The sequence below is a fragment of the Oenanthe melanoleuca genome, chromosome 6, assembly GCF_029582105.1.
Source record: "Oenanthe melanoleuca isolate GR-GAL-2019-014 chromosome 6, OMel1.0, whole genome shotgun sequence".
NCBI lineage: Eukaryota > Metazoa > Chordata > Aves > Passeriformes > Muscicapidae > Oenanthe > Oenanthe melanoleuca.
Genome location: NC_079340.1, coordinates 18,453,692 through 18,466,131, shown reverse-complemented (window position 1 = coordinate 18,466,131; position 12,440 = coordinate 18,453,692). Strand labels below are relative to the sequence as shown.

The 12,440-nt window shown below is 40.9% G+C and overlaps 1 protein-coding gene across 1 annotated transcript; it reads left to right on the top strand.

The window, feature by feature from the left end:
• Positions 1–2,065: 2,065 nt before the first annotated feature.
• ACTA2 (actin alpha 2, smooth muscle) lies at positions 2,066–12,284 on the top strand. The gene is made up of 9 exons (XM_056494295.1): positions 2,066–2,141; positions 4,627–4,794; positions 6,476–6,604; positions 7,894–8,004; positions 8,483–8,567; positions 8,646–8,807; positions 9,036–9,227; positions 10,109–10,290; positions 10,877–12,284. The coding sequence occupies exons 2-9, from the start codon at positions 4,666–4,668 to the stop codon at positions 11,018–11,020; spliced, it is 1,134 nt and encodes a 377-aa protein (XP_056350270.1). The 5' UTR covers positions 2,066–2,141; positions 4,627–4,665; the 3' UTR covers positions 11,021–12,284.
• Positions 12,285–12,440: the final 156 nt, after the last annotated feature.

Below are 12,440 nucleotides of genomic sequence, written 5' to 3'. Positions count from 1 at the left end.
TAGCAGAGGGCCAGGCTCTGGTACCAGCATGGCCACTCTTCCCTTGATGTTCACAAAGGCCTCCTGTGGAAAGCTTTGCCTCTATTTCTAGCTGTGGCAAGGAGCAGTGTGGATGATGTACCAGCTCTGCTGAAGGGTTGTTTGCTTGGCTCTGCAAGCTCACATGTGCTGGTTCCACCATAGTGCAATCACCACTAAGATTTTTTGGGAGTGTGAACTTCTGCTCAGTAAGGCAGAAAGTTTGGAGTCTTTTGAATCTTTGTCCCAGTCTAGGTATTTTCAAGATATTTCAAGGATGATGTTTCTGAAAACCTTGGAGTGTGTTTCTTTTGATCTGGAAGGTAATTGAATGTTATGATGTTATATTATTGATGCTATGGAAATCAGACATGATACTGCACTGGAGGTTCTGCTCTGGGAAATTCCTCTTCCCCTTGACCCAGGTTCCCTGATCTAATACCATATGTTCTATATGAGGTATGCAAGTTTTCTCAGCTATGTTGTTGAGTGTTGTTTGAAAACAAAGAATTTGGTTTTGGCTGTCCTTTGCATTTCAGTTGGAGATATGCAAAAAGGGCCTGTTTAGATCCTCATTTTTGGCTTGCTTACTTCGGTGAGTATTTTCTTTTTCTTTTTATTCCCCTCCTTTTTTTTTTCCCTTAAATATCTCTGTCTTTTGCCCTGATGATGGAACTGAAATAATAAATAGCTTTTGCATGGCTCACGTTCCAGCTCTTGTTAGCTTCTGTTTCTGACTCTCCAAGACAGTTGCATTCCTTAAAAGTTCCTTTCCTTAAAAGTTAAATTCCTTTTGGTGTTCAATCCATAATTCTGCCTATTTGCTATCTCTGCTAGTAATTTATTCCTTAAATTTTCACATCAGAAAAACTTTCACTGTGGTTTTCTGGGAGGTTTTCTTGCATGAAAGCTACTTGGGCAGCAAGCACTCCATGAATAAAAGCCCTGTGCCTCTCCCTGCTGTAACAAGACTTACAAAGCAAGGACCTCACTTGGATTATCACATCTCTCTTGGCTTGTGTGCTTGGAGATCTTTTGAATTTGTGAGGCTTAATATTGGAGTTAAGAGATGCTGTTTCTCATCTGTACAAACTTAATGACAAAACATTGTTGGCTGTGAAAGGTCTGCTTCACTAGAATTAATCTGCCCAGAGAACAGTTGCTACAGCTATAGAAACCCAGGCCTGTGCTGAAAATAACTTGTGCAGTGGGAACTGTTCCTTTATTTGCTAAAAACATGTTCAATGAAAAAGATAGCTGGGCTTATAAAATTCAACAACTTAATTGTGATCAGTTTGGGATGTGAGCTTATGACAGTCCAGACCTGTGGCCATCAGTGGAGCAGCTCTAGGGCAAATTTGGCCTAAAGGTCCTGGAGTTGGAAAATAAGCTTTCAGAGAAACAGAATGGATTCTAACCCATCACAGACCAGAGGAGATCATAACAATTTAACTGAACATTTTCACAACTTTCAAAGGCTTCTCTGTGAGCATTGTACAACAGCTGGTACTTTTTTACTACCCTTAAGCCTGTGGGCAATAGTTATTATACAAGCAAAATGCAAAGTTTTTAAAGAGACTTTGTGGAAAAATTGAGCAGCTATTTAGCTGGCCAAAAATACTTATTCATTGTTTTTATGAAAATCTTTAATGACAGCAAGGTGTTTGTTTAAAAAGAGCTTCCCTGTTATAAATGACTGCTCTTCCAATTTCTCATTCTGCTTCTTGGATGTTACTGTGAATTCCTGGACCTCTCTTGATTGAACACATGATCCTCCTGCCAGAGCATGTCTATTGTGGGCACACTCTCTCTGTATTTTAGCAACTCTCCTGAAGTTTTAAAGTGTTTATCTTACACAGCTGAAAGTCTCCTCCTGTTTCATGAGCTCTACACTGGAATGCAGTGGAAGAGACCCAGGGCCTGTGGCCACCCAGATTAGAGTTTTTTGTATTAAGGTCCCTATATGGTTTTGTTAGAGACTTCAGCTCTGTCTCTGTCTGTCTCTGCTCCTTGTTTGGGAGGCTGGTGGGAGGAGAAGAGCTGAAGGGGCTATATAACCTCTGAGATTTCAGATGCTGAGTGTCCCACCCTAGAGCAGCCATCCCCAGCCAAGCACTGTCAGGGTAAGTGGCACAGAACCAATGGCATGATTTACAGGTTGCTGGAGGATTTCAATTAAATAATGTCAAGTGGAAGCTATTCAGGAGGATGTACTGCTGTGCTGTAATTTGCTTAAGAAACTTGCTAGAATTGAATTGATAAAATATTTGTATACTGAGTTATCTTTATTTTATATTCTAAAAGGGAAAGAAAAATTCTACCCTAATAATTTTGCTGATTCTACCAGCACTTCAGCAACTGTGTAATGATTTGTATAATGCCACTGCTAGAATTGCAGATGTACTCTGGCTTAAATGAACCTGTGTGACATTGGGGTGCTGGTTTGGGACAGAGCTACTGATGGGTGTGTAGTAGTGTTTCTCACCTGATTTGCTTCAGTGCTTTTAAATGAATTTGAAGTGCAAGAGTGTTTCATGGAATGTGAGTGCAAGAGGAGCTGGAAGTATGCAAATCAGCAGTGTCTAATAGGATAAAATGAGGATGCATGTGTATCCATCCTTGTCTCTATGTATGTGAAGGTACTGCTCTGTAAAATGCAAGCATTCATTAACAAACAGGCTGCACACAGCACCTTGTGTGGAGCTGGAGTTCTCTTTATAATTTACTGTGGAGATTGGTGAGGTGATTGATTATATTTACATGTAAAACAGGGAGAAGAAAGAGGCTAAAGGCTATACTGCTTACTTGGGAGAAAAATTTCCTTTTTTCCACAGTACTCAGTCACATTTGGTGCTCTAAGATCTTGCTACTGCCTGCCATGGCAGTCCTGAGCTGTAACTCATTGCCTGGTAGCAGAGCCCTCTGTCTGATTTTTCAACTTTTTGTGCTTTATTACTAAATATGGTTTTCATTTAGAGTCCAGTAAGCTCAGAAATGTAGCCTTTCCTGCCCCCTTCTTCCCCTCCCCCAAGTGATTTTTGGCATTGCATTAGCAGCATTGGTTTGAGCAACCCCCCTGACCTCAAAGGCTGTTCCAAAAACAGACGGCTGAAAAGCTTATTTCCTAATTAGGAAATGGTTTGTCCAAACCAGTCTGTTCATTCATGTTAGATAACAGTTGTACTCCATTCAGTAAATATTTTAATATAAAGAGCCTGTTTCCCCAGGAGTTTCATAAATGAAGAAATTGCAACTTCCACAGTAATAATGATAGAATATCTGGAATACCAAGTCAGGATTTCCCTGTCCTTGCTTTCTGCTGGGAGCAGGGCTGCTGCCATGGCTCGTGGCTGCCTGGCTGGAGAGACAGAGGATCTCAAATGAAGCATTTGGGAGAATGTCTGTGCTTGTTCCATCCACTGCAGAGGCTGGACAGCTTGTGGCTCCCTTGATCATTGGCCATGGCTCTTGCTGACCCCATTCTCATTTCTGCCTGCACTTCCAGCATTCCTGCAGCAGAAGATTTTGGAGACTGTGTGTGGAGCCAGCTGGTCCATGGATGACAGCTGCCTCCCTTAGCTGTTAACACATTGCAATTTGTTGAACTCTGCATGGAAGCCCAGGCTTGCAGTGGGCCAAGTGATTCCCTACCAGGTTATAAATTGTGAACAAATAGTTTTTCTTGAGTCCTGGTATTCAGTGCTTGTTTCTGTAATTGGCTTTAATGCAAAGTCTTCAAAGCATTTTTATTACCCATATTATCTTCCTGTTGCCAGAGGAAGAAAATAGTTTCTTTTTACTGAGCCAAGGAGCCAACATAAATTCTTCTGTCACTCTACAAATGTAGTTTATTAGCTGATTTGAAATGATGATAGAGCAGATGTTATGGCCTGTTTTTAAAACACATACTGTCTCTGGCTTAATTTTAAAAGTGAGTTTATTTTTCTGAATGATTGGGAGAGAACTGGAAAAGACTTACGTCTTTTTTTCCCCTTTTTTTGTTTGGAAAATTTATACCTTTTTAAAAGTAAAATGTAAACTTAATTGGCCATCTTCACCAGTGGATTAACATCTGCATCAGGAAAAGACCCTTGGTATGTGCACAGCATTTAATGTAGTTAGTTTTTGGGAAGCCCAAGACTAGAAGGGGAAGTTGAAGTGCTCTTACCTTTAACAGCTATCCACGTGCAGGATTGTGCCAGGGTGATGGAACAGCAGGAGAAGCTGTGCTGAATTCAGTGCAAATGAATCCTTGCTTTTGCAGCTGTCAGTCCAGTGCTCTCTTTTATCTCCCTCCCCCAGCCGTGGATTTCTGAGACCAAATTTAGATAAACATTTGCTGCTCCCTGATCTCTGTGCCCGTGCTGCAGGGCTGGAAGTCTCCTCTGGAATTCCCTGGATAATCTCTAGTGCACACAGCCCTTTGGCAGACACAGCTGAACCCTCTCCTGCTTTCAGAAGGAAGCCCATTCCCTCCTGTAGCCCTGCAGCCCTTGTGGTTCCCATTCCCCTCCTTACAGGTTCTCATTGCTTCGTAGAGCCAGGGTGGCTCTGCCACCTGAGTGTGACTCCTGGTTTTGATGTACTTCTTCCCTGCTGCTCTCACAGGGCTGTTTTCTGCCTGGAAGACAGACACTGCAGTAGAAGATGTGTGAGGAAGAGGACAGCACTGCCCTTGTTTGTGACAATGGCTCAGGGCTCTGTAAGGCTGGCTTTGCTGGAGACGATGCTCCCAGGGCAGTGTTCCCGTCCATCGTGGGCCGTCCCAGGCACCAGGTGATGAACTAATTTGCTCCTTACTGGGCTTGTAGAAGGCTTTGCTGCCTGTCCCCAGCTCTTCAGCCAGGGCCATCTGTGTCTGGGCTGGTCCAGCCTAGGGTGATCTGTGTAGCAGTATTTCCAGGCAAAATGAGTCCAGCAGTGCGCTCACCTGAATCCAAGGAAGCCTCTTGCCTTATGAAAGGAATCCTTTAAAAATGTTTCACTCCCTTCTATGTCATCTTTTCCCTGTCCTTTAATTTTGAATCACCCAGAGAACTAGGTGAGTAAAACTAATTTAAAGAAACCCAACCCAAAATCCAAATAAGCCCAACAGAGGAACATCTGGAAATTCTGACTGCCTTTTAACCTGATAATAGGTAATGTGTGAAAGACTAAAGGAGGAAGTTGCAATTTTCAGTTTGCTTCCTCCTAATCTTTCTGCCTTTGTTCATTTATCTGTGTCAGAAATGAGCACCTGTCTATGGTTGAGTTTCTTTAGCTTGAAGGTTTGCATTTTTGTATATGATTTATGACACTATATTTTAATAGTTTGGAAATACATTTATTATCTGAGCTGTTAATTATAGAGTTTATGAGACAGATCACCATTAGCATGAATTAGAGCAGCTTGTCTAGGTCACAACAAACTAATCCAAGTAATTAACAGATTCCACCTAATTGCTTCTATGTCACCCGAGGCTCTGGTGGAAAGAGGCAAGCCCTTTGTAAGATATACCAGTAAATGCACCTTAAGTTCTCCAGAACTGGAGAAATACCTGCCTTTCAATATAGAAACTAGGACTGGAGGGCTAATTGAGGCCTCTGGGAATTACCATAATTTGCAAATTGTGCTCAAATGCCATTGTCTGTAGCTAGGGTACATGATATTAATTGTTCAAAACCAAGCCATATAGTTACAGTGGAAACAAATACAGATTTCTAGAACCTTTCTTTCCTGTTCATTAGGATGGATCATTGCACTAAAAACTGCAAATCTGGGATGCCTGTTTTTGAGACATAGATTTAGAGATGCCAAGGGTTGGAATCTGTAATGACTAAGTTCTCATAGGAGTATTATGCACTTAAAGGATCCTACTACATTCTATTTTTTTTTCATTATTTCTGACCTTAATATAGAGAACACTGTATGTCCAAAGTAGTTTCCAGCTTCTGGTCCTTTAATAATTTCTACAGGATCCATGAAAATATCTGTAATGTAGTCCACACGGTGGATTTAAGTTGTCCACCCCTAATTACAGTATTATGGCATTCAAATAGAGGATTAAAAATATTGAAACTTAAGCTTTGGCTAATGTAAAGTGTGTATCACTCCATCTTGACCCTTAGATGGCACAATATCATTTTTTGCTTTTACTTCACTTTATTACCATTTAGCATACTGTTCATCCCTAAATAATAAACATTAAAACAACTCAATTTTTCCACTTTCTCTTGATGCATTTAATATTGTACTTGTTCTGTTTACTTAACTGCAGTGGAAATATGAACTCCAGAGATTTAATAACCAAAACTTTGATATTGGCAATTTAAGAGCAACACATAATTCTCCATTTGCTAGTATTAGTAAACTATGTTGTAACTAGTATAACTGGCAACTGGATCTATTTCCCAGCTAATGTTCTGTCTACTTTATGACATTCCCTGAGAGACTAACACAATTTGTATTATTTTATAGGGTGTGATGGTTGGTATGGGTCAAAAAGACAGCTATGTGGGTGATGAGGCTCAAAGCAAGAGAGGAATCCTGACCCTGAAATACCCCATAGAGCACGGCATCATCACAAACTGGGACGACATGGAGAAGGTACTTCAGCTTTGAAAAGTTGATGTCTACTGCTCAACAAAACCACTTGAACCAAATATTTCCAGAATATCCAGTAAATTTTAGATGAAAGTGTCATGCTATGCAGTATGCAAGGAGAAGCTTGTTGACAGCCAAGGTTAACATGCATCTAAAGCTTGAGTATCTGTAGGAGTACATCAAAATTGTAATTAGGAGTTCTTTTACTCTAGCCTGATCTTTGAGTTACTGAGAAAAGGGCAGGGGGAGAGAGAAGGGAAGGAAGAAAGAAAAGGAATAGATCAATTTGCTAGTAAAAAATGGAATTTAAGAAGGTATGTGTTTCTGCAAAAATGCAAAGCATGTATGTGATACTGATGTGAAGGGCAGTGTTTATACACATACTTTTAATGCTTGGAAGATTAGCAGAGCAATGCATCCATTTCAGAGCTAGACTGAAAGGTTTCCAGAACCATGTTTATATTCATAATATAATTTCTAAGATTCTAAAATGGGATCTCCATTTAATGCTTTGTGAAAATAGGGCTATTTGGAACAGTCTGGACATCCCAATACACTGTAAGTGTGTGGAGTCTCCCAGCACTTAATGAGTCTCAGTATTGTAAAATTTGCTTGAAAACAAAATCTTTTAGATGCCAAACATATCAACCGGTCCCTAACCACCACCAGCTTGAAAATAAGCTTAGCAAATACTTCTTGGCCTTCAGACTAAAACCTGTGGTTGCTTTACCTCTTATCAGTGTATTAACATCCTCACTGCAGTCCACTTGGCCTCAGATTTTTACAACTTGTAGGAACAAGTTGTGTGGAGGTGATAAACACAAGTTAACTTTCAACCTCACAAACCATTTATTTCTTTTCATGAATTCTTGGGCTGGCCTGTACAAACCAAAAGATGGAACTGTCAAGAGACCCATTATCTACTGAACTCTGTATATGTTCTCTGAGTTGTTCTGGAACTGTTTCCCTTTCAGTCATTATTGAAATAGCATTGCTGGAACCAAGTGTGTCCTGTTCTGTCTTTTTTACTGTAAGAGTACCATATTCATTTTCCTTATGTGTCCTTAAAGAAAGTCATATATTACTGGTAGTAGAGCCTGAGGGCAGTGCTTTTATTCCTACAGTTATTCTGGTAGTGTCTATGGAGGCAGTAAGAACAACTGCTTGAGAAACATCACCAGCCTTTATCTAGAGCTGCAAGCAGAGTGCTGGAGCTCAGTACCTGTCTGGAAATGATGTTGAGCTGCTGACTGATGGTGATTCTTTCCCTTGGCTTCTCCCTTTATGCTCAGATCTGGCATCATTCTTTCTATAATGAGCTCCGTGTTGCACCTGAAGAGCACCCGACGCTGCTGACGGAAGCACCGCTGAATCCCAAAGCCAACCGCGAGAAAATGACCCAGGTAAGCTCCCACTGAAGCTGTGGAATAATCCAGCCTCTTCATCCAACAGGACCTGAATGTCATCATTCCAGTTCGGCATGCTGTCCAGCACTCTGTCCTCTCAGTTATGGAAGATGGAAAGCACATAGTGACCACCTGTCTTATTTATATGTTATTACATGTAGTTTAGAAAATCATTGTATCCACTTTGAACGTGAGCACTCCAGTCTGTCCAAACTTTACGTCATCTTAATCTGTTTATTACAAAATTATCTTTATTATGTGCTTGTGGCTGTATTAATATGATAAAGATATAGGCCAAATACAGGGAGATATCTTACAGGACAAATATTTTTGGATTTAGATTTTGTATTTTCCTTTCTTGTTTTTGCCAACCATAGAGAAATATGAAAATCTTGTGTTCTACCTCTTTTCCAGTAAATTGCTTCAACTAAGCTGAGCCCTCTAGTGTTAAGACAGTTATTTAATTGCGTTTCAGATCATGTTCGAGACGTTCAATGTGCCAGCCATGTATGTAGCTATTCAGGCCGTCCTGTCCCTCTACGCCTCCGGGCGCACCACAGGTAAGGCTCAGGGGAACACAGGTGTCTGGAGCAGCTCTGTGGGTGTGAGGGAATGAACCGTGTGTCACCTTCTCGAAGGGATCGTGCTGGACTCCGGGGATGGTGTCACCCACAACGTGCCCATCTACGAGGGCTACGCGCTGCCACACGCCATCATGCGCCTGGACCTGGCCGGCCGCGACCTGACCGACTACCTCATGAAGATCCTGACGGAGCGCGGCTACTCCTTCGTCACCACTGGTAAGGACTGGCTGGAAAGGAGCAGTGCTCCTGGGCAGTGCTTCTGCTGGCCCAGGAGGACTCTCAGTGGTTCTGCAGTTGAAGGTTTCCAACGTGAAAGTCCCTTGAAAGACTGGCAGAGGATTTGTTTAAAATATGGGGAGGGTGTTGGAGGATGAAAGGGAACGACCAGTTAACATGTCTGGGTCCTTCCTGAATGCCACTTTAAAGGTTGAATCCTCTTTACAGCGGAGCGTGAAATTGTCCGTGACATCAAGGAAAAGCTCTGTTACGTGGCCCTGGACTTTGAAAATGAGATGGCCACTGCTGCATCTTCCTCCTCTCTGGAAAAAAGCTATGAGCTCCCTGATGGCCAGGTGATCACCATTGGGAATGAGCGGTTCCGGTGCCCAGAGACCCTCTTCCAGCCGTCCTTCATTGGTAGGTTCAGCGACTGTTCTGTCTTGTAAACTGCACAGAAACACCAACTCCCTGTTTCCTTTTGCTTGGGCTCCATTACAACTCACCTAGCCCTATATATGAGTGTGTCCTAGCACCCATTATAAAATAACCTTTTAGAACAGGGCTATTCATGTGGTAGGAAGAACTTAATGTTAAACAATTAGCCAAAATGCTTTCCCAAAATAAACCCACAATGTTTATTCCTGCCTTCTGGCATCGGGCCTGTGTCATTTTGTATGTTTGAATGTGCTTGCCAGGAGTGGGAAGAGGTGGGAGGGGCAGGCAGGCAGCAAGACCTACTTTTATTTTTCCAGAAGACTGCTCCAAATCCTGAATGCACGGTTCATCGCCTTTTCGGAGCAAAGCCAAGATGATGCCATGCTAATCAACATCCATGAATGCAGATTTGCAACTAGGTCACACAGAAATCCAGTGTCAGTTCTGCCAATAGGCAGAATTTCAACTCAGAGATAAAGTAGTTGCATACCTAGAGGTATTAGGACATATTTTGACTTTTCTGAGTTGACTTATTTTTAAAAAGAAAAAAAAAAAAAAAAAGAAAACAAATTATTCCAAGACCATATAAGGAATTCTTAGGACAATTGAGATTGCCTGCAAAAACCTAGTGGAAACTTTACTATTCCACACCCCCAAATTTCTTTTTAAGGAGGAGTGGTTGTGTGTAAGGGGGAGAGAGGGAACACTAAGGAACTCTTAAGCAAATAATGACTTTCCATATTTCCAAAGCTCTGAGACTGATGTCTTCCAAATAGTGCCTGAACAGCATGTCAGTTCTGCATTAACAATTTTAAGTCTCTGTATGGAGCTGCTTCCTCACTGTTCTTCTGTGCCTTCCCCAGGCATGGAGTCTGCTGGCATTCATGAAACCACTTACAACAGCATCATGAAATGTGACATAGACATCAGAAAGGATCTTTATGCCAACAACGTGCTGTCTGGAGGCACCACAATGTACCCGGGTATTGCAGACAGGATGCAGAAGGAAATTACTGCTCTGGCTCCCAGCACCATGAAGATCAAGGTATGTATGGTGCCATCATTTGTAGACTACATGAGCTGGCATTTACAAATGATCTAGTGAAACATGCAACACTTTACAAAGTAACTGCTTTTAATATATTTTGAGTCACATCTGGATTATCTAGCAAATAATCAACTGGTAACTTTGGTGCTGGAACAAGAGAGCCTTCTCTCATCTTGTTGGTGTTGATTTCTGTCAAATATCCTAATGTGGCCAAAGAACAGCATGAACACAGAAGCATAAATTTTCCTCTGAGGCTGAGTGTGAGCTTCTTCAGCCCTTCTAGTCTGATGGACATGGGAGAGAGGAAATGCTGTTTTTGCCTTTGGCTTACAAGTTTGAAAGAGACCTGGACAAGCTATCTTCCTTCTGCTGCTTTAAATCTTCTGTTCTTTGCTTCAAAAACATTTGAGAATTTGAGGGTATAGGCTTATACAACAAATTTTAAACTTCCTGCTTGCAGCAATAGCAATAGCACATAGATACAGGTTTTTTGTTAATATCACATATCACTGCTTTAGGATTTTTCTATAAAAATGTATTTTATTCACCTCAGCTGTACTTAATGTTTTAATTTCTTAAACAGATCATTGCTCCTCCTGAACGCAAGTACTCGGTCTGGATTGGAGGTTCTATCCTTGCTTCCCTCTCTACTTTCCAGCAGATGTGGATCAGCAAACAGGAATATGATGAAGCTGGTCCATCCATTGTTCACCGCAAATGCTTTTAAACTGCTTTTTCTTTATATGTCTCCTTAGTGTGAATGTATTCAGGGAAATGCATTCTTATCATTTCATTCCATAAATCCTTCATCTTAATTAATCTAATTAATTGGATACTGTGTATTTCTTAAAATAAATTTTAAATATGCTATGAAATTGCTGCTCCTGTTTAAAACAAAAACAAAAGCCAAGCTGTGCATGTGTGGAGATGCCATTACAGCTGGCTTGAAGCTCCATCTGGTGACATGAATTTATTATTACACTGTGCTGGGATTAACAGAAATGGTGGTACCAATGCTGGAATATGCTCACCTGTCAGACTGCACATTCTCAAAGTTTAGCCTCAGAAAACATTTTAATCTGCACACAGAACCAGTCATGGTTCTTACAAAGTTCTAGGCAGTACCAAAGGAGCACAGCATCTGTTCAATATCAGGATGAGCATGGGCTTTGCATCTGGTCTACCCAGAAATGTTATCTATCCACATCACTTCTTCCCAGCTGTCATGGTGGAAAAGCTAATTTCTTACAGTGCATGGCCCAGGGGTGTATGATGTGTACCACAACAATTCTGTTTTCTTTGAAGAAATAAAACCTGTTCCTTTGGGAGCATATATAAACACTAATAGTAAGTCAAACATATGATTTTCCTATTGTATGCCCTCAGGATGAGTGCAGCCTATAATTTTTATTTTGTGATTTCTAGCAAGATCTAAAGGGTAATTAAGCTGGCTTAATATACTTTCTCTTCAGAGCTTTTTTTTTTAAGGGGGGGAAGTAATGTGTTCAAAATAGCTAAAATAATTTAGACAATTTTCTTTTTCTGTGATTTTTCTTATTCCATTTATAATCTTAAACACATCAGCTAGAAGTATATGCATAGAAGCTGAAGCCAGTAATACTGTCTTAGAAGTATATATATGAATAAAGAATTCACTGAGACAGACCTGGAAAAGGCCACTTCTGAGGAACTTGCTGCAATTCATTAGAGTTCAGGATAAAGGATGCTATTTATTTTTGTCAACCTATTTTCTTCTCTCAGCTCAATAGTTTGCCTCACTTGCCTGTTACTTGTTACCTTTCAAACTGTAAGATCTTTGCAACAGCACCTGTTATTTACCATGTCTTCATAACCCCGGGGTTCCAGATCTTGTCCAGCTTCTGACTGTTAGCACATGTTGCAACCCTCTTTGTACTAACCCTGTTATTTAAAGTATAGGTCATCTAGGTTCTTGGAACAGTTACTAAATAAACTCTTGTAAAAGCAAATAACTTTGTATGATTCTTCCTTCTAACTCTGTCTAGATCTTTATCTAGCTCTAGATAGATCCAGGGAATCCTTTTCAGGATAAGAAATGTCTTTCAGTGTAAAGTTTCTACTGGCAGCTTGCTGGAGGAGACACATTTTGCCAAGGGACTCTAATGAAT